Below are 23858 nucleotides of genomic sequence, written 5' to 3' on the forward strand. Positions count from 1 at the left end.
TTCATGTATTGTAATTTTAATATTGAAATTGAGGTCTCGCTAGCAACTCAGTATAGTTAACCATGCATTTATGTTTTCTCATGTATGATTTCTTGATTTAATAAATACGTTTCATAGCATTTGCCTGTGTCCAGCTTGTTATATGAATTCAAATAGCCACTCATAAAATTACCATCGAACCTAGCGGGAAGGACCCACAAGTATGATTTGATATTTAGAGCCATGACTGCATGCTAAGATAAAGAGAACAGAAATTAGTTTATTTATTAGGATTGGATTGGATAGATGAAAATGGGATATTGTATGGGGGACAACATGGTTTTGTGAAGTGTAGATCATGCCTCAGTAACTTGCTGACGTTTTATAACACAGTGACGGCAGAACTGGATAGGGGTAATGGGTTTACAGTGATACTACTGGACCTTGCAAAGGCCTTTGATAGGATACCACATGGAACCCTAATCAGTAAACTGGAGCAGATGGGTATAGATATAGGGTTGGTGAGATGGATAAGAGGGTGGTTGAAGGAGAGATATCAAAGAGTGGTTTATTCAGGAGTGGAGTCTAAAAGACGTCTTGTGACTAGTGGAGTGCCACAGGGCTCTGTTCTTGGACCACTGCTTTTCAATTTGTTCATCAATGATATTGGAAAGGATCTGAGAGGAAGTGTTCACTTGTTTGCTGATGATGCAAAGTTGGGTAGAGCAATTGTGAGTGCACAAGATGTCAAAATTTTACAGGATGATTTGGATAGTTTGGAGGACTGGGCTAGGAAAAATGGATGTGAATTTAATGTGGCAAAGTGTAAGGTTATGCACTTTGGGGTGAAAAGAATAGCAGCAGTATATCGCATTGGTGGAATCATACCCCAGGAGATTGATGAGGCCAGGGATTTGGGAGTGTTGGTGGATAGGGAGTTGAAGTTTAGGGGGCACATTGCAAAAGTAACTAAAACAGCTCACCAAATCACTTGGCTTCTGAAAAATACTTTAACATGCAGAGACGAACAAGTTGTTGTTCCTCTGTATCGAGCCTTGATAAGACCCCATCTGGACTTCTGTGCCCAGCTATGGGCACCAGGGTTTCTTCGTGATGGGGAGGAAGTGGAGAGGGTCCAGAGACGAGTGACCAAGATGATAGCAGGTCTGTGGAATGAACCTTATGAGAATAGGTTGAAGATTTGTGGGTTGCAGAAATTGGACGATAGGCAAAGGAGGGGTGATATGATTGAGACATTCAAACTACTGAAGGGTTTTTATAAGATTGATCCAGAAGATATATTTGAAAATATGACTGGTGGTGGGAGGACTAGGGGCCATGCATGGAAGCTGGGCAAGAGCGTGGTTGATAAGGGTGTTAGAGCTAGGTTCTTTACTTGGAGAGTGGTAAATGAGTGGAATAAGCTTCCAGAGTCTGTTGTGGGTGCTACGACCGTGAATGAGTTCAAGGCAAGGTATGATAGATACTGTGTGAATGTTGAATAGTTGTTCTTGACATGATGTTAGGGCCTCCCTCGATGAGTCTGTCGACTCCTTGGAGTTTCCCGGAACAACAACAATAATAATAATAATAATTGTTGGAAGTTTATTACTGTGTGTCACTCTGAGAGAGCCACCTTGGATAAGAGCCTCATCTATCCTCAGTATTGGCTGGTGCATTTAAAATATAAATTTGTCAATATTATCAGATGAACTGTCTCAGAGGATATGCCTAAGAGCAGCGTCCCATACTTGGACAAAGCCCTAATCATAAATTAAATTACACGAGACTAAACTTAAGAACGGCCTAAATTTAGCTTCTTTAAAGAAAGGGAAATTTGTATGAGTGAGTAGGGTATATATAAAACTAACAAGATTAGATAAAGATACAAAGGTAATATAGTTAAAGAATATGCAAACCATATAAAGAGTTGGTACATAACATTATCCTGTGCCGACATCATATTACTTATACCTGGGCCAATCATCTTTCCAATACCGATAGTATGTGGAAAGCCACATACTATCGGTTATGTTTCTTTCCACATTTGGCAATTAATTTTGAAAGTTTGTAAGACACAACAAATCCCATTTGTTGGTTACTTTATTAGGCAAAACCAAGCTTTCAACTCCAGGGCAATTTTTAAATCTAGTCTTTAATTCCCGAAAGCACTCCACATCCTTTTTTGCTTTATTTGGGTGCTTTGTTAAATGCTCAATCATTCTTGAAGGCTTCATTCCTTCATTTGAGAAAGTTTTTTCACACATTAAGCACATTGATAACTGCTCATTATTTGTAGATGGAATAACTCCATATTTTAAATATTCACTTGAATATTGACAATGCTTTCTTTTTTCACTCATTTTAATGGGCTACAGTGCTACACAATATCAACAAAGTGTGGCACACTTCGTTGATACCATGGGCCAGATGTAAACTGCAAACCAGGGTTGTCAGATAGCAGATAAAGCTTATAAAAGTAGTGGATTCTGCTAAAAATAGCCCAAATTATTTGCGATGTAAAAAATTCTACGTTGAAATTTGAACAGTGTTGCTAAACATACAATATAAATAGGGATGCTAGATTAAATACGGAGTTTTTTGCTTTTATTATATTAGTAGTATTATAATACTTACAGCCCCCTGAGTGCTCCTAATGCTTACTGCCCCCCCCCCCCCCATCATTCCCAGGGGGTGCTGCCGTCCAGGTTAAGGCTGGTGTAGACTCTGCAGATGCTTTTCTATTAATGTGCCTGCAGTTGAAGTATATCTCATAGGGGGGGTGTCAAAGTTCAGTACTGTTTGTTGTTTTTTTTTGGGGGGGTGGGGGAGAGTTAGAACCTGCCACCTCTGGATGAGACCTGCTAATTCGTCATTTTGTATCCTAGACAGGATTCAGACTCAGGTCCTTCCAACAAAATGTCATGTCCATTACCAGCTGAGCTATGGAGTTTAAATAAAATATAAATAGCAATTGAGTGTGTGTGTGTCTGAGAGGCAGTGTACATAGGCTTTGAGGATCTGAAGTGGATGTGGCATGGTTTGTTTATTTAGGAGGTGAGTTTGGATCTGCTGTGATACTGTAATTGTGTATTATGTATTTCATCATTTTGATGGAGAATAGTTATAGATGGAATATAGCTATCTAGCAATAATAAGTAAAGTGGGACTCTTTTACAGTGAAAGCCATATGCTATCCAGTGGTCTTGTTGGCATATCCTCTAATTAAGAAGTTATGTATTTATGGATGCAATGCTCTTCAGAGTCTTCTTTGTGGAAACAGGCTACACCATGGGAAGGGCATAAATAATTAGTGGCTTGGATTGGTGAGATTATGTTACACATCACCAGACCATTAATGTCCCAAGAATTGTCTCGAAGTAACATGTTTGTTCTCTAAAATATGGTTCTAGATTATGTAGCCCTTAGCTTATAGCTCACAACATTTATTTTATTTATTTATTTATTTTTTATGGAATTTCTGTTAAAACACATACATTCACACTTGCTCACTCTCTGGAATACTTAAAATCTTTGAAGGTAGACTATACTTGTTCTGAGGGGGGGGAGGAACTATAAATTAAAGATACCAAGAAATTATATACTGGATTTAATCCTTTATCCATTTGTAAGCAAACAAGTTTTGTGCCTGAACTGTTTTCACGACTGGGGGCAACTCATATAAAGAAGCTGATGACTTCACATCACTTGCCTTAATATCCCATAATGCAAAGCACATCTCCTTGCAGACATTTATAATGCTATGCATTATGGGAATGGCCACTAACCAGACCGGTTTCAACCGGTTTTTAATTTATAATATAATCAAGTGGAAAAACTTCCAACAACTTTCTCTAATCCAGAGTATTTTAATAATAAGGTGTGACACCTTTTCGCAACTTGTGTATGAAGATATGACTTCTGCACTACTTCAACCTGAGTATCACCTCTGGGTCTGGCTCCCATTGATGAGACTTCAATAAAGATCAAAACTGGTCTGGGTAGTGACCCTTCCTAGAATGCATAGCATTATACATGTCTGCAAGGTGGAAAAACTTCCAACAACAAAAAAAACAACTAGGTTTGAGTTTGAACTTGAACATAATGTCAAGATATTTTGGAAGGATGGGTTGGGGAACAAAAATTTAAAAGCTTTCATCCTCCTTCAACTATCAGGCCAGTTAAGTCTAGTTATCTTGGATTCTTAAGTTTTTGATCATGATAAGGCAGTTAATTCTATCTTAATCCTCTCAACCTTCCAAACTACACAATCTTTAACTCCTTTCGACCCAAGAGCACGCATATATCTGCTCTGACATACCTTTGCCAGAGAGCACCTAATCTAGAATCACCTAACTTTGATCTTCTTTAGTTGAAAATATCCCTTCCCCACTCAATCAAATTCATTTTCTCTATTGCTCTCATAATGCCACCAATCACTCTGAGCTCTTTAATTTCCTTTCTTTAAAAACTGATTTTCTCCATTCTCACACTCCTAACACTGAAATCATCCTCCTAGGAGATTTTAATGTCCACAGCACCAACTGGCTTTCCTTTTCCAGTTGTACAGATCTTGCAGGCAGAGATGCTGAGATTTGCCATTACTAACAACCTTACAAATTATTCATATGCCAACCAGAATTCCAGAAAACCTGAACCACTCCCCAAACTCGCTAGATCTTCCTTCAGTTACCCCCCCCCCCCCCCCATGCAACAACTCTTACACAGCCACTCCCATACAAGAGTAGTTTGGCATTATAACAGTGCTAAGTGGGACAGCCTCTGTGACTTCTGTACCTCATTCCCAGTTGGATTATTGTTTCTAGTCTTTTAATCCAAACACATGCACCGAATGTATCACCAAACTAAACCTGTGTTCTCCAAAAGATTAAAGATGTACCAAGGCTGTACAAATGAAAAATCAAGCATACCACAACTGGCTTACATCAAGAATTCCATCTTCCAGTGCTTATACCTAAACTCAAAATAGATGCATGAAACTATGAATGCTTCCAAAACAGAATTTGAATGGGCAAAAAACAGGAAACTTGCAGCCTGTCCAAATGGCAGCTGTGCCTTTTGGACTCTTTCCAAAACAATTGGTTGTAACTTTTGCCCAACACTATTCCCACCCCTATCATACCCAAATGGCTCTATTGCATCATCACCCACAGAAAAGACTAATCTTCTGGCTTCACACTTTGCCTCCAGCACATTCATAACTGACAATAATAAATGTCCTCTATACAGTGGCAGATTAAGGATAGTTAGGGACCTAGGCAAATTATATTTGGGTGCCCCCCAAAAAATAATAAAAAAATAAAAGTTAGGTGGCAAATAAATGAAATTTTGTACTTCTGAATTTTTTGAACTTCTGGATTTTTCTTCCTGTTAAAGGGTTAAAGGATGATAAATAATAAAACTTTTTATTTATTTATTTTTTAAATTTTTTATCATTTTTTTTTACAATTTTACGAAGTTTTTTTTTACTTGCACTACACTCAAATAATGAAAGCACGAAAAGTCACACTAAAAAGTTATTTTTGAAACAAACACCTCATTCTTACACGATTCAATAACAAATGAATTAAGGAGGAACCAGGCGAAACTTCCTATCTCAGCAATGCAATCAGTTTTCGTGACCTTCAAGCTGTCAACAGTGCCGTGCACTGACATTGGTAACGTGGTTTAATTTAAAGCATAGATAGCGCGTGCTGTTCAAAATACGAAGCTTGTCAACTAGCGCCGACAATGGCATTATTTAAAGCATAGATAGTGCGTGCTGTTCAAAATATGTATTAGAATGTAATAATTATTTGAAAAAAATTTTCGCTTAAAATAATCAAGATTTTTATGATTTTACTGAAAACAATATTTTAAAACACTATAGGAAAATGACTTGGGGACCCCTTAAAGTTTGATGCCCCTAGGCACGTGCCTCATTGCCTTAATGGGTAATCCACCACTGCCTCTATATTCTTTTGCTAGAAAGAGATCAGAAACCTGTTGTCTAAATTAGATGCAAAAAAAAGTCTTCTGGCCCCACTAGCATTCCTCCTATTGTCCTGAAGGTTTGTGCACCAGAACTGACTCCTATCCTATGCTGCATGTACATACTTACTCCACTGGTATCTTTCCCAGAGCCTGGCAGTTGGTCTATATTCAACCCATTCCCAAGAAGGGTGATCTATATTCACTGCCATCTAACTACCTCCCTATCTCACTCACCTCATTTCTATCATTTTGACTGTCTCAGGACTTCTGCAGCTGGATTGCCAGCTTTCTGTCTGGATGCACACTATGGGTGATGGTAGATGGTTCCTTATCCTCTCGCCATCCAAGTAATGCCGGAGTTGAACAAGATTCTGTTTGCTCACTAACCCTCTTCTGTATATTAATGCCCTACTTCAGTTGACCTCTAACCCAATACACAGTTTTGCAGATGACAGCACATTGTACTCATCCCTTTCATTTGATAAACATTACTCTACACAACTCACCTCAACCTACAGAACATCAACCACCACTGCCCTCAATTCTGATCTCCAAGCCATCCTCCAATGGGGCTCATTGTCAATTTCAATGCTATTCAACCTTATCAATTTCAATGCTATTAAAATCCAGTTCTGTCTTATTTCTCTCTCAGAAAAAAAAAGAACCATTTTCCCCCAGTATTATTTTTGATAACACTCAAATTTCCAGACAAGATGAGATTTCTCTTCTTGGAATCAAGAAGCCTCTCCTGGCATAAACACATCACAACCATTGCATCCTCTGCTTCCAAAAAAACTAAAATTTCTCTTTCACTCAAGACGTTACTTCACTTCTGAATAGCTGTTAACCTTATGCACACAAATCCATCCAGCTATCGAATACTGCTCTCAAATTTGGAGTGGGACTCCTAAAAGATACCTCAAAATGCATCTCAATACAGAGGAGAGCAATTAGATTGATAAATGACCCATCTCTTACAAACTCAATCTCTCCACTTTAACACAGATGTTTGGTCTCTGCAGCTTGTGTATTCTATTCTGTAAATATTTCCACAGCAAATGTTCATCTGAAATAGCATCAGTAATTCCCCCACTTAATACTTAGCCCATTGGAAGACCCACAGCTGCCATTTCAGTATACCTTGAAATCCACAGAACAAGTTTCTTTTCTTCCTCCTTCATCCCTGCTACTGCTGTTCTGTGGAACAGCAGTAGCAGGGATGAAGGAGGAAGAAATACAATATACAGGCATAAGGAATACAATATACAGGCATTTAAATCAAATGTAAACAAGTTTCTCCTTTCCCAACCCACTATTCATATACAGTACTAATGCACTATAGGTTGATCACCAACCTCTTGTGTATGGGCTCAACATAAAAAAAAATACTCTGGAAGAGTTCTTTGATTGCTAGGTAATCCAGTGTAACATTGTGTTCCATTTCAGCATATGACTGGAAGTGTTGCCCTTTGAATCTGCTTCAGGATCAAAGAGGAGTCACAAGAAGGATAAAGTCTGGGCTGTGTGGGGGATGTTCAATCCTCCCAGCATATTTAGCAAGTGTTGTTTGTTGCTAGTGGTCACTGTTCATTGCAGAACAGAAAGTGTATAGAATTTGGTGCAATTTACTGAAATCTTTAATGACTGGCAATGAAAGAGTCAATGCTCCAAAAACTGAAAAGAATTTGATTCTGCACCGGAAACGTGAGTAAACTTTCCTCATATTCATGATCTATTATTGTCTCATTTGTCCTTGTGCTTTGATTATGAGAGATCCACATTCCATGATTTTATGAATCTTGGATTGCATGCCAATGGATCTTCAATTTTGGGATGTGAGGAGCATTTCTAATGGCTTTTCAGCTAAAGGAATTAAGATTTTACTGACTAGAGAACACATGCACACATTTAACAGATAATATATACCTTCGAATCAAAAAATTAGAATGACGAAGGATTTGCAATTCTGATATATTGCATAGAAAATAATTATCATCAAATATGAATTAGCATCATCTAAACTATGTACTTTGTAGATTATATAACCATGTAAACATTTGAAATGTAACATAAATTATAAGAAAACTGTTATTTGGAAACATTCACAAAATTAGAATAATATTTAACGTGGTTCAGTGTATTAAAATAACGTGGAAATAATTAATTTCTGCATCAATTGATAATATTTATTATTAATTACTGTTTTGCTGTTATACATAAAAGATATGTTATTGTTAGCATTTTATGTTGAAACTAAATTGCTATAATGAAATGTTTTTAAAATTATTGCCATCTTGATCATTAATAATTGTTTTTAATTTCAGGAACAAGAACCATTGGACTTGATTGCGTTTCAGAGTATTGAAGAGCTGATAGAGTTAGGATTAGATCGATTAAAATATGCCTTACTGGCATTGAAAATGAAATGTGGTGGAACACTTCAGCAGAGAGCAGAACGCCTTTGGGCATTTCGTAATGAAAAGTTAAAAACAATTTCAAGTTAAAACTGAATTTTATTTATGAAAAGAATAATGAGAATTCACATACATATATAAATGAAAGTATTTGGTCAGTTATTTCCTTTACTCTGGACATTAGCTAGTGGAATAATTTCCTAGAAGTTTAGTTTTGTTTGTTCATAATAGATAAAAATCCTTTTCATCTGTCGTGTATTAATATAACTAGTATAATGCCAATAAAAATTGATCCATATAAAAAGGGAAAAAAATCAGTCAATTTGGTACTCATGCTGCTTAATTCGTACAGTTCATTATCCATAATAAAGCTTAATGGTATAACTAACACTGAGAGGAAAAAGTACGTTTACTAAGCTCACTAATACTTTGCTGGTTTTCTACCTAGCAGCATCAGAGCGCAGTGAAACTGTAACAGGCAAACAGAACTAAACCAAGTAATTCCAGAAACAGTTTAAATTGTAACTTACATGACACCCTCTGTGGGTCAGATAACTACGAAGTTAATTCAGGAAGTCTATCTATTAGATCTTAAAATAATAGTCTCCCAGATCTTTGGTAAATTAATGCAACCATATTTGTTGAGATTGGGAGAGTGCTTCATAGCTAATGTTGATTCTATGGAGATCATAGCCTCTCAGTCCTGTAATGACTTCTATGTAATAAAGATGTTTTTCTCCATCTGATCGTATGTGAAGGAGCATGGTCTTCCAATCCCGACTTGCCATACAGATGATCTTGGATGTAATTTTTATGTTCTTCAAGCTGTGTTAACTGATTTACTAGTCTGTCTGAAGTAGACTAACTTGCAGGCACAAGGAGCTTTATACACTCCTGGGTGTTCAAGAGGATGTAGTTGATCTTTAGGAGAACATATATGTTAAAGATACATCAGAAAACATATCCCAAGTTCTTTGCATATATGATCTCCTTACCCCTTTCAAACCTTTCATTCAGCTTGCTACTTTTGTATGGACAGACTAGTAGATCAGTTCTTGAAGAACATAAAAATTACATCCGAGATCATCTATATGGCAAGTCGGGATTGGCAGCCATTATGTGGATACTCTTTCACATAGGATCAGTTGGAGAAAAACATCTTTATTACATAAGTCGTTACAGGTTTGAAAGGCTATTCTCAGAATCAGCTATGAAGCACGATCCCAACCTCAATAAAATATGGTTTCGTATTAGTCTCCCAGATCTTTGGCAAATTATCATTTTAAGACCTAATAGCCAGACTTCTCTGAATTTACTTTGTAGTTATCTGATCCATAGAGAGTGCCATATAAGGATGTTAGATGTTAGTTACGATTTAAATTGTTTCTACAATTAATTGGTTTAGTGCTGTGTGCCTGTCACAGTTTCGTTGAGCTCTGATTATGCTGGGTAGAAAAAACCAGCAAAATATTAGTGAGTTTAATAAATGTATTTTTTCCTCTTGGTGTTAGTTATACCACTACGCTTAATTATGGATCATGCTGCTTAAATCTGACATCGTTATATTACAGCAAATTTATATACTAGTTGTAATTATAATTCCATCTACAAGCTCAAAAGTTTCAGTATAGCAAGGTAGTTTACTTGCCATAATCCATTTTTCTTGAGAAGATAAGAATCCCTCCATGCTGATAGTCACTTCTATATTAGAAAATGTAATTTTAAATAGAAAATTTATTTTTAATAAAAAAAATCAGTTTACAAATCAATCGTTTACTGTTTTGATATCAGATTAAAGGTCAACTTGAGCAAATGCTATCATAAGTACATTTTTACATTATCAAAATTTTGGCTGTCACTTTGTGTGTATAATCTTTTGTAATATCACATCACTGATTGATGCCCCTCTTTTTTTTTTTTTTACTTTCTAATCTAAAATATATAATAAAGTTTGTAACATAAAACTATTAACTGTGCAGTGTATCTGTCTCCCTCCATAAGTAACTAGATCAAATGTGTGCTGCTTAATCTGCTGAACTTGCTGCTTCTAATTTACTTCAGCTTTTATAACTGTCACTATAGAGACAAAATATGAAACTTTTTCAAGCCAGATCTATAGCTTCCTACAAGATAAAGTGATCTAGCACCTAAAAGTTCAGTTAGTTTCTTTTAATTTATATTTGTTTTAACTTATATTTATTAAGGAATTGTTAGATCAGTATAATTTCAAGAAGGAAGTGCAATGAAAATATATAAGTTAAAAGAAACTAACTGAACTTTTAGGTGCTAGATGACTTTCATTATCTTGTAGGAAGCTTCAGGTGTGGCTTGAAAAAGTTTAATATTTTGTCTCTATAGTGGGGTTTCTCAAGTATCTGACTCTCACCACACTTTTATGGTACTAAGGTTTACAACCTTTCATATGTAGAATTCACATATTTAACAAAGAAAAAACTCAGTTGACCACCTCTTCCTTATCACATTAGGCTTGATGGCTTGTTATCATCGTGTAACTTTGTTTAATTTTAGCCTAATCAAAACTGTGATAGGACAATTAATCCCACTTGCATTGCATGTTATGTCTATCAGTTCTGTGTTTTCATAGCAAGTTTTTTCACTTGGCTATAAATTAAATTAAAAACGACAAATAATTATATTGTCTAATCTTTTCTCCAAGTGTAAGCAAAGTTTGCATACGAAGTTTCTTCGCAACTTGTACCTGGGACCACAACTCGGATTTTCAGACAGAACCACACTCAGAAGAGATACAAAGGTAAAACTGGTCTGAGTAATGGCCATTCCTATAATGAATAGCATTATACACACCTGGAAGGATGTGTGCTTTGCATTATGAGATACTAAGGCAATTAATCTACAGTCGTTAGTCTATATATCCAAGTAGCCTAGTCATGAAGAAAAATAATACTGCTCAAACTTTGTTCGCTTACACTTGGATGAAGAATAAAACAAGGATATAATTTCTTGGCTACTTGGTTTTTAATTTATTTCTATGGATTTTTAACCAGATCTCTTAGATCATTTGTGTATCCCTGAAGAAAAATTGCTTGTTAAATTAAGCAGTTCAATGAAAACTTCCTGTTTTTGTGAACTTCTGTTCACATTTTTGTTTCTAAATTTAAGGGGGAAAGAAAATTGGAAAACATAACGACATACGAGGGTGGTCTGAAAAATCTTCTGCCTAACAATGACAAAATGAATTTATGATTTCAAAATTATTTTTACTTTTCAACATTGTCTCCCTTAAGACTAATACATTTATTCCAGTGATGCTCCAGTGCCATTATCCCGTCCCTGTAGTGGTTCTCAGTAAGATCTGCAAAATACCTCTCTGCACCTGCAATCACCTCTTGATCAAAGAAAATGCTCACCAACAAGGAAGAGTTTTAGTTTTGGGAAGAGATAGAAGTCAGAGGGAACCAAATCTGGGAGGGTGGATGTTCCAACAATTCATAGTGCTAGATTCCTTAATTTTCCCATTGCCAAAAACACCTTTGTGGCCAGGTGCATTGTCCTGATGAAAGATGAGCTTTTTCTTCTGCAAACCAGGTCTTTTCTCGCGAATTTTTTTGTCTAGTCTGGTTAAAAGATCGGAATAATATTCTCCAGTTATTGTTTTTCCCTTTTCAAGATAATTAATAAACAAAATGCTTTTAGCATCCCAAAACACTGAGGTCATGACCTTTCCTGCTTTGGGAACCGACTTTGTCTTCTTTGGCACTGAACAACTGGCTTCTGTCCACTTTTGACTGCTGTTTGGATTCTGGTGTGTAATGGTGAATCCAAATCTCATCCATAGTAATAAATCAATGAACAAAATTTTTATTCTTGTTAAAACGCTCCAAGCACTGTTCAGAGATTTTCATGCAAGTGCTTTTTTGAACTACTGTGAGCAAGTGCAGCACTCATCTCACGCAAAGCTTTTTCATTTGCAATTTTTCATGCAAAATATATCCTACACATTCTTTTGAAATGCCTATAGTCTCAGCCATTTTACGTGCTTTGACTCACCGGTCATCCAATACCATAATCATGCACTTGATCAATGATTTCTGGTGTTGTTACACTTTTTGGACGTCCTTTATGTGGATCATCTTCAAGGCTGGTACAGCATTTAAACTCGGCAACCCATTTCTTAATTGTCAAAAACAAAGGAGAAGAGTGCCCATGAACTTTTATGAACTTCAAATGAATTTCTTCTGGCATTAAATCTTCTTTTACAAAGAATTTTATAATCGCACAATATTCAATTTTATCCATTTCAGGGGATACAGACAACACTTTTGCTTCAGAAAGCTGTATAAAACAAACTACTTGATAGAATGACTTGCAATTTCACATGGATGCTTATGACAGATGTACCAAATTGGAAAAAAAGATTTTGCCAATAGTGTTGCCATCTATGGTCGAGGCTGAGAACTTTTTAGACCACCCTCGTATGATTGAATAGCATTCTGCATTGTTGCACTCCAAAGTGCAGTATTTTTGTATACATGCTGAATGGCCAAGTGTGAATATTATTAAGCGACAGCTGATTGACAAGTTAAATGCTTACCCACTCTGTGTGGAACTAGGAAGCTGAAATTTGTATGACACTTTATGGGTATACAATTGATAAGAAAAGTCCATTGAATTTTTTAGTCCAAGATGATGGGATGGGATACTTTTCTCATTGTGTAGGATTTAAAAAAATGAATAAATAGGTTTGCAATTTTTGATATAATTCAATTTAAAATGGAAAATTATTTTTGTTTTTGAAAATGCTATGGAACATCCTGCTAGGGGTGTATTATACACCTGTAGTCTGCATTTTCTTTATGGAATGAAAGGAGAAAGGAATGGAATATATATGCATATCTGGTGAAGAGGAAACAAAGGACAGAAACTTGGGGGTGATTGTTGAAGAACATACTGACAAGCAAGGTTGGGAGGTTATTATTCTCCTCAATAAAACTTTAATAAGGCCACATCTGGACTACTGTGTAAAGATCTTGTCACCTGGATTCATTAATGATGAATTGGTGGGGATGATTCGGAGTCGAGTCATCCCCATTAATAGATAACATTATTAAAAACATGAGTTTCTTTATAGGTTATATGGTTACAAAAAATGCATTATCTGTTTGCATTGAACCAAAAATTCAAAAGCTAAAGCCTGCCCTAAACAAACAGTTATTTTCAAAACATTATTCTGTGTTTAAAAAAGAAATCTCTCTCTCTCTCTCCTTCCCTCTGCTTAAATATAGTTTGAGTAATCAGAGAAACTAGAAATATACTGCTGCTTCTATAACTATATCTGTTATTGAAGTGATTGATCAACCTTTCCATTAACTGTTTTGCTCAGTTTTTTTTTAATCAGTATGAAGAATTGAAGCACAGTCTGTTGTTACAGGTATCTCAAATTGAAGGAGTTCGTTCAATGATTTCGTTGTAAGTTTAAGTATTTGGTAGCATTTTTATGAATTATGCTTTGAATATTTTATAATACAACACCAAATTGTGTATGTATTAATATTTTTGGTATCTGTCACCTTTTGATCTTATTTAATATGGTTAATTATGAACTATTAGTGATGTTGTATATATATTAGATGTTTGTTTTTCTGCTTTTATGAGAAATGATGTGCAATTTTTTTAAAATTTATTTTTTTATTTTTTATTTTTTTAAAACCTCAGCATATTATTTAGCAAAGGAGTCCATGGAAAGCAAAGATTAATGAGCACTTTGGTTTCTGTATACAGCATTCACAGCTGCTCCTTTCCTGTTGATTTTTTTTTGTTTTTTTATAAATGTAGTATGGATTGCCTAATGGAAAATGCAGTAATTCTTATTATAGATCACATAGAAAAAAAATTAATATTTCATTTTAATTTTAATATTCCAATTTTATTAGCAAAATTGTATAATGATATTGTACCAGTTCAAATATGATAATAATAAGCTAAAAACAGTAACATAATACAAGAGTTTGTTGGGTAGGGGAAAATCTATGCAATTTACTTTTTCTGATGTGGGTCCCCTCAGGAAAAGCAGATCTTATTAACAGGATATTCTCCATCTCTATTTGAGATAAAGAATATCCTGTATACTCCTACTGCTATATACCATTTAAGGTGATAAATTTAGCTAACTTAATAAATTTGCTTTTTGCACAAGTTAATAAAAAATCTCCAACAACATTTAGCGAAAGTAAATGTCTTGTAGCTCAAGAAGGTTTGTTTGCATTTCATGTAGTGAAACATAACCTTTCTTTGAGGTCAATGGACTGCATCTCTGCAATTGTGAGAAGTTTATTTCAAAAGAAATTTATGGGAGAACAAAGTGCCAGTCAATTTTAGTGAATGTCCTGGCACTTTATGCAATGCGAGAAATAGCAATTGAATTGAAACAAGCCAAATATGTGTCAGTTATGGTAGACACATCAAACCACAGAGATTTGAAGTTGGTGCGTGTCCTTGTTAGGTACTTCAGCCTAAATAAAGGTATTCAGGTTAAAGTGATGGATTTTCAGAACATAACAGGAGAAACAGCAGAACTGCTTGCATATCATATATTGGATATTTTACAGAAACAGCAGCTGACTGAGAAAATTATTGCATTTTCTGCAGATAACTGCAACACCAACTTTGGTGGATACAAATTGAGGTGGTTCCAATAATGTATTTTCAAGACTCAACAGAGGGTTAAAAATGAACATTCATGCTATTGGCTGTGCTGCTCATGTTGTTCATAATGGTGTACAGACGAGTGCTGATATTTTGCTTATTGATATCAAAACAATTGTAAATAAAATATTTCAGTATTTCCACATTTACAGGTTAAAGTGATAGATTTTCTGCAAATTAGTAGAGGAATTGAAGAATTTCTGTGCATTTGCAGAAATTGAATACAAGCGTGTTCTAGGTAGTGTACAAGATGGTTATCATTACTACCAGCTATGAATAGGATTATTGACATGTATGATGGACTCAGATCTTACTTTTTATCACAAGATAAATATTACATTGTTGAAATCATTTTTCAGTAACCAACAATCAAGACTTTGGCTCCATTTCATGCAAAGCCAGCTGAAAATATTCTCAGCAACAATAAAGAAAATCATCATCATCATCAAATTCCTGCCATGTACCATCAAGGGGTTTACAGGATATGATAGTACTACATAAAAAATTTACATCATTACTAACTTATCTACAATTTTCCTTCAAATCAGTCTGTTACTTGTCAAGACTCCAACATTATCAGATCTTATATTTCTATCGTGTAAGGCACATTGTACCGTATCAATCCACCTATATCTTGGTCTTCCTCTGGATCGTTTTCCTGGCAGAGAACACTTGTTTTGCTAATCTTTCCTTGCCCGTTCTGTTCAATTGACCATACCACCTGAGATTAGCTCTGCTAACGCATTACTAGATGCTGACAATATCAAATTCTTTCCTAATATCCTAGTTTTTAATATGATATTGCCATTGATGCCATCTGTTCATGCCTCTAATCTTTCTCAGGACTCTCATATCTGCAGTCTCTAGTCTCTGGTCAAGTGTTTTACTTCTGATCCAGCTCTCAGATCCATAAGTTAAAATTGGTTTGAATACTGTCTTGTATACAGCTAATTTAGTGTTCCGACTAATTTCTCTCTTATTCCATATGAATTTATTCAATTGACTTCCTACCATACCAGCTTTGTTGATTCTGTTGTCTATTTCCATATTTAATTTATTTACTGCATTGGTGGAACCGTGCTCCAGGAAATTTATGAGGCACGAGATTTAGGAGTGTTGGTGGATAAGGAATTGAAATTTTGGGGACACATTGCAAAAGTGGCCAAATCAGCTCATCAAATCACTTGGTTGCAGAAGAATACGTTGACAAGCAGAGACAAGCAGGCTATTGTTCCTCTGTATCGAGTCTTGATAAGACCCCATCTCGACTACTGTGCTCAGATTTGGTCACCTAGGTTTCTTCTTGATGGGGAGGAGGTGGAGAGGATCCAGAGGCGAGTGACTAAGATGATAGCAGGTCTGTGGAATGAACCGTATGAGAACAGGTTGAGGATTTGTGGGTTGCAAAAATTGGTTGATAGGCGGAGGAGGAGAGATATGATTGAGACATTCAAATTACTGAAGGGTTTCTATAAAATTGATTCAGAAGATATTTTTGAGAACAGGGCTGGTTGTGAGAGGACTAGGGGACATCCATGGAAACTGGGCAAAAATGTGGTTAGTAAAGGTGTTAGAGCTGGGTTCTTTACTTTTAGAGTAGTGAATGAGTGGAATGCACTCCCTGAGTCTGTGGTGGATGCTGTGACAGTGAATGAGTTTAAGGCGAGGTATGATAGATACTGTATGAATGTCGAATAGTTGTGATGAATATGATTTGGGCCTCCCTCGATGAGTCTAATGACTCCCTGGAGTTGCACGTAATAATAGTAATATTCACTAAAAATCATGCCTAAGTAGCTGAAATGTTTTACTTGTTCCACAGGTTCTCTGTTCACAACGCAGTTGACATTTTCAACAATTCTGCCTATTTTCATTGTCTTTGTATTTTTATTGTGACCTTCATACCATATCTATTACAACAGTTATTCAATTTAGTCAGGGAATCTTGCAAACTTGTAGCAGATTTATTTAGAAGTATAACATCGTCCGCATAAAGTAAAGAGCTGACATTAACATCTTCAGTTTTGATATCATGTTTAATACCACTTTTCTTCATAATGTGATCTATATAGATAATGAAAATGAAAAACAGAGTGGATAAAGGGAAAATATTTTGGCGACATTAGTGGTAGAAGAATTAGAATTGCTCAGACAGAAAATTACAAATAAGAAAGCTGAGAACTTTCAAACATTTAAAATGTCATTAATTATTTCAGAGTTCAAGGATGAGGATGTCTTTTATAAAAAATAATTTTTAGACACTACAAATTTATTTTATGATACTTTCCTTGAATGTTTAGCAAATGGACTTATCATTTCTAGCCATTGAAAGCATTTCACTGGATTAAGTTGAAAACTCCACTAACTTGGGCTGAAGTTGCAAGCAGCCTAAAAGTAATCAGTGATGTTGACTGCAAAATATTCAGTATTGTTGATGAAGATGAATTATTTGATGAAGTCAGCCATATAAATAATGTTTTGAAACTCCAAGATGGAAGAATGGAAGGACACAAATGCTGAAGTGGACAAAAAGTGGTGTGACATGTTTAAGGTGATCCAAGGAAAAAATATCTACTACAAAAACATACTGCAAGTTGTTGTGTTTGTTATGGCAATCCCAGGAACAAATGCAGCTGTAGAGAGAATTTTTTTCTCTCATGAATTCTTAGTGGTCTGATGAAAAGAACCGCTTCAACACCAAGATTGTGAAAACAATAATTATGATTAAGACACACTGACATTTTGTGTATTGAGTGCATCTTGAAAGAACCAACAGTTTTGGAAGAAATAATGAAATAATGTCTTCATATATAATAATAATGATAATGCCGATACTCCATAATTATAGTGCACACGTCAGTCCTGTGTATTGTAATTATATGTTATTCCATTTTTATGTTCAGCGTACCAGAAGTGTCCTGTTTTTGTCTCTTTTTTTTAATTGCTGAACATTTCAAAATGTCCTTTTTTTTTTGTTTTGAAAGTCTGGTCAACCTATTTTATACTGACGATTCAAAATCAGATACTGTATCTTCTTCTATCTTCCCAGACAACATAATATCTCCTCAGATCCTCCTAGAATATAACGACTTTACTTACTGCTGAGCTGTTTAGAGCTTGGATTTTAAAATACGTGAGATTGCATCTCTACCTAAACTGCATAATATATTCAGATTCACGTATTCACTATAGGCAATACAATGTGTAGAGCTGCTAAACATATCCATGGCTTTTTCAAATCCAACATGTCCTTTATCAGTTATGAAAGCTATACCTGGATATGCACTTCTTTTGAATTCCAAGCCATGTTGGGGTTAAGAGAAACAAGCTGGATCAGCTTGTTTAGAGCTTCCATCATCTGTCTGTCTGTCCCATACGTTGATTACAGGCAGATCATAAGACAGATTTTTATCTCAGTGGCAGTCATCATGAAATGCAGAGACCAATATATAACAACTATTGAATTGAGAAGAAAATTCAATCGTGGGAGTCTAGCTAATCTACACTGCAACCGTGAAAGAGGAAGTTGTACTTGCTCTGCTTCACATAAGTCATAGTCATCTTTTTTTAATTGCTTACACACTCATTCCTATTGAAATGAGTGTGTAAGCAAACAGTCAATCCAGTATCACATAACTGTGTTATATGATACTGGATTGACTGTTTTTCGTATTTTAATTGTTTGCCCACATTTCACCAATGAGTGCAGTCATTATTTTAGTTGCATTCATAATTTGTCTGAGCTCTCAGATTTTTACAGAGTAGCAGTGTTTACCATCTTATATAAATTATGTATATATGCTTTTAAAGCAGGGCTTTTTATGCTCCTTTTTTCTTTTTTTTTCATCTTTTTCTACACTGATTTTTATATTTGTTAATTTATCTGTTAGCTAATGTACTGCTGAGACATTACATTTGTCTTTTTATATCTTTATGTGCTGCTTATTTATTACTTTGTGTACTGGTGCTAGAGCCATGTGTCATTAAACCAAAAAAACTTCATATAAACAAAGCCCATAACAATCATTCCAAGCTTCAAGATCTTCCATTAACTGGTTACATTAATTTACATCTCCTTGCTGTTCTTCAGCAGGACAAGGATAAACTTTTGAACATAATTTCTAAATGAAAATGCAATTTTATTTCTCACAAGGAAGATCTCACTTTCTCTTGCTTCTGATAATACCTAGATCTCAAATAAGATCTTCTCTTTTTGAACTGTCTTACACTTCTAACCTTTCTTGTCACAAACATATCACTTTGATAGTCTTTTCATCCTCCAAAAAATTAGGTGTTCTTTTCTGCTCACAACACGACTTTTCACTTGTACAATTGCTAACACCATACGTGATATTCATGTTGCACTCACATTTAGGGAGTGGGCAGTGCATTGAAAAGTCCAGAAAAGGGCAGTCTGATTATTACCTTCCTTTCTTACAGACTGATTCATTCACTTTCTCATATACTTTCCATAAAACTGTCTAGAGAATTTTTGCATTATTATTGTTATTATCACAGGATTGCCACATTATGCAACTCTTTGCAGGAGATCTACCTTTTGGCTACAGAATCTGCAGTTTCTAAAATCTGCACTTCTTATTCATTCACTGTTTGCACTATCATGGTTGTATCCATGTTCCATGAATGGTCTGTTGTATTTTTAGTTGCTTCCGTAGTTCATTCTGTATCAATGATGCCCTTGTTTTTAAAGATTTGGGTTTCAATTTCATCTGGGATGAAATTTAACTGCTTTTCAGTTGGTGAGTTTGCTGGTTTTATGTGGAAGTAGTAGTCCCTGCCCTTCAAACTGTTTTCTTTCTTCAAATAGGCAAACTGGCCAGAAAAATGTGTGCAGTCAACAGACATAATATACTGGCCTTGGTTTTAGTTTTTTCTGAATCCCATGCACGAAAAATTGTACATTCCTCTTGTACATGTAGTACCATGAGTGGACAAAAGGTAAAATACTCAGGATTCTCCAGTAAGCAGGATGACGGTGGTCTCATACTGGATAATGAAATTCATCTTCATCTAAAGGTGCTTCAGCTAATTCCATCTAATCTACACTAGTGGCCAAAATTGTGGAAGCCTTTTGGAAAAAGTGTTTTTTTGAGGTTTGATGGCTCAAAACATCACTTTTTTTTGGTGTAATACCATAAAATTATATAGCAATGGAAAGATAATTTAATCAAGAATTTAATGCAAGAAAGTTTGTTTAATTATCTGTATTCCATGAAAAGTTATAGCCAAATAACCATAAAAAAGAAGCACAATTTGCTTAGGTTGATATGAAGTAGCTTTCCTTCATTTGAATGTAGCCAATGAGCACGAGTGTTTAGAGAACCAATCAGGTGTCATCTTGTTTTGGCAATGAGCCAATAAGGTCACAGTAGGATTCAGCTATTGATGTCATGTATTGGAGCTGAGAGGAGGACATTTGTCAGTGTGTTATGTGATTGCTATCAAGTTGGTTGGGTTTTTTTTGTGTTCTTTCATTTAGTGAGCTTGTAAAACGTAATAAATTAAAGAAATGGTGCAAAGAGTTGACTGGTCACCCAGAAAGTGATGTAAAAAGTACTATTAAGTGAACAAGAAATTAGAAGAAAAATTGGTGGAAACTTAACCAAAGGTGGCATTTCTAAATTTTTGAAGAGGTATAAGGAGACTCAGTAACTACAAAACCAGATTGGTAAAGGTGCACAACAGCAAGTGATAGAAGAATTGAGAGACTGTGCTTACATGACAGAAGAAAATCATCTGGGTGTATACAAGATGAAATGGCGCAATACAATGTGAAGTTGAGTGCAAGGACTGTTCAGTGCAGACTGCAGGAATTTGGTCTAAATGCTAGAATTCCATGAAAAAAGCCATTTTTATCTCTCAAACAAAGTTGAAAAGATTAAACTGGGCTAAAACTCATGTTAACTGGACAGTGTTATTTGGAGTGATGAGACAAAAATCTCCCTGTTTGGTAGTGATGGCATAAAATACGTAAGGAGAAGATTTGCATCCTGATTGCATTACACTTACCGTGAAACACCCACTTAGTGTTATGATCTGGGGTTGTATGACATCAAAAGGTGTGGGCAGAATTTGCGTGATTAATGGGAATATAAATGCCCAAAAATACATAAATGAAATACTCGAGCCCAAACTGAAGCCTTCCACACGTGATCTTTTCCAAGATAATGAAGCATTTATATCTCAATAGGATTCAGCTCCATGTCATGTTGCTGCTGTGTGCAAAAAGTGGTTTCAAGATAATCATATTCCACTGCTGGAATGGCCTGGGAATAACCCAGACCTTAACCCAATCGAAATCTATGGAGCCGACTAAAGAAACTTGTTAGTCAGAAGCAACCCACCAATAAAACCCAATTAATAGAAGCAATAATTCAATCTTGGTTTCACATTATAACAGCTGCAGAAAAAAAAACTTGGTTCACTCCATGGGAAGGCTTTGTAAAGCCGTAATTAATGCTAAAGGTTACCCAACTAAGTATTAACTTGCATTGTGAGAATTTTGTATATCTCATTTTTTCTATGTGTTTTACTTTTCTTCTTTATAACTGCTGTTCTAATAAAAAATCCTTCATAAAAGTTATTGCAGTACATCTTTGATTAATTTATCTTTCCATTGATATATAATTTTATGGTATTATTCCAAAAAAAAAGTGGTGTTATGAGTCATCAAACCTCAGAAATACACTTTTTCCAAAAGGTTTCCACAATTTTGGCCACTAGTGTAACTCTTGTCTATTCCTTCTTTCTATCTTTTGAAAAGCTTTCCTAGTTTCCATCTGGTAAGTACCTCTCAACAGCATAATGTTTTGATGATATTACCAATTCATCTTCTATCTACTATATAGTGCAGATTAAATGTCCATCTTTATAATCATCATTTTTTGTTAATCATATTTTTTTACCACTCTAAAGTCTCTTCATTCCTGTTAAACTTAACATGATCCAAGACAATAACATAGATTCAATCTGATAAAGGACATATACAATGGAATCATAACTTCTCTGCTGGTCAGCATTCCGGAAAGATTTGTCTTCAACACCTTTGCAACATTACACTCGTCACATAACAGAACTGTTTATTGGTTTTTCCATGGGCTGCAATATTAGTCTCTCTCCTCCTCCCCTTTTATGAAATTCTTGTGTGATATCTTTAGTCATCTATTTTTGCAAATAACTTTTTCTCATCTGGAGATACGAAGCCATTTTTGTTAACAAACTTTTCTTAACTAGCTCCCATGCATCACCAACCTCTCTTTAAAAATTCTTCCGTCTACAATATTGCCTCAAGCTTGCTGGATTCTAAATCTATCTTAATCATTGTTTTCCACAAATTCCTTTCTTCTTGAGACTGTAAAATACCTGCTCATCCCCTAATGTCAAAATTATTCTCACCAATATTGAACAAGGATGATGTCCCATTCACAATCTGAAACTCTTCATTCTAATGTTCTGTCTACCATGGCAAGTTAACCTGTCATACACGGAAAGGACATGGCTTTTTCCTCCTGGAAGTATGAGATTTTCATCTTAACCAGAAGGCTATACTGATGATAGACAAAATACACTGGTCTCACAGCCTTAGTTTGTTTCAACCATAATCTCAAATAGCATCAGCAATAACAACCTCTGCTATATACTGCCTAAGATAGTTTGTCCCTATATTCTTAGAGTTGAAATTTCCCACAGTGATCACTATTCTGCACTCACTAAGCTAATTTGCCAAAATATTTCATGCTCATTGCCATCTCTATTCCCAATCTGTACCAACATTTTGCTAAATATCCTGTTCTGCTCACCTCTGATACCAATAAGGCATCACTATTATTATCCTCCTACTTCCGTGCTTGATGGGGCGTAGCTTGCCTGCTGTTATAACTAATCTCTCACCCTCCTGAAACATTCTATATCTTTAAACTTCTACTCAAGTCAGGACAGCATATGTTGTTAACCATGTTTCACTGATATCAGGAGACATTCTTTTGGTATACTGAGTATATCAAGGCCACAAACTCATTTCTCTTTTTCCTGATACTTCTGTTATTTATATATAGAAAAAATAGTACATTGTCAGTATTTTCATTAGTTCCAAATGTTCTTCCTAATTTCCACTCTGCTTTGTAATGTATCAGTGCTGCTCATCACAACCTCTAACAAGCAGCATATACAATTCAGCTTGCTCAAAGAACCATTTCTTGTACCTGCATCTCTCTCTGCTCAGATACACCTACATTGCATACTTCCCTTTTCTCTCATCAGAAGTACTCTAAACATTCTAAACCTCTTTTCTGCTGTACATTCTCCATATCTCATTATTATGAGTTGCTTCCTGATCTCTGTAGTATCATATTAAGTCAATGCACTCACTATCCTTCTGCACACTTTTCTGTTGCACCATCTCTAACATTGCTTTTCACTCTTTTGCTGTGCAGTTTGCACTGCCTTCAGTAATGGATAGGAAATTGCTGGGACACACGTTAAAGGTAGTTAAAATTGGGAAGATGGCACTGTGATGTGTGGCTAGCAGTTGATTTAGTGCTGTAAACTTTATTTTTAGTGAAACATTTGTGTTGCGGAATAATATTTTTTTATATTACTATTATTATTACGGGCAACTCCAGGGAGTCATTAGACTCATCGAGGGAGGCCCCAATCCTATTCATCACAACTATTCGACATTCATACAGTATCTATCATACCTGGCCTTAAATTCATTCACTGTCACAGCATCCACCACAGACTCAGGGAGCGCATTCCACTCATTCA

The 23858-nt window shown here is 35.5% G+C and overlaps 1 protein-coding gene across 3 annotated transcripts in view; it reads left to right on the top strand.

The window, feature by feature from the left end:
• The window catches only part of LOC150104519 (splicing regulator SDE2), a 231629-nt gene that overhangs the window by 149975 nt on the left and 57796 nt on the right, over nucleotides 1–23858 (top strand). The window contains exons 7-8 of one of the 3 annotated variants that reach the window (XM_090395712.1): nucleotides 8298–8455; nucleotides 13798–13835. In XM_090395712.1, coding sequence (XP_090251838.1) covers nucleotides 8298–8455; nucleotides 13798–13828 — 189 coding nt within the window. In that variant the 3' untranslated portion in view covers nucleotides 13829–13835. Of the gene's footprint in view, nucleotides 1–8297; nucleotides 8875–13797; nucleotides 13836–23858 lie in introns of those variants that run through there. The other 2 variants (XM_090395714.1, XM_090395713.1) reach the window with 2 other exon arrangements.

This window comes from Typopeltis vanoorti, chromosome 7 (genome assembly GCF_054136105.1).
Source record: "Typopeltis vanoorti isolate ZY-2024b chromosome 7, IOZ_Tvanoo_1.0, whole genome shotgun sequence".
NCBI lineage: Eukaryota > Metazoa > Arthropoda > Arachnida > Uropygi > Thelyphonidae > Typopeltis > Typopeltis vanoorti.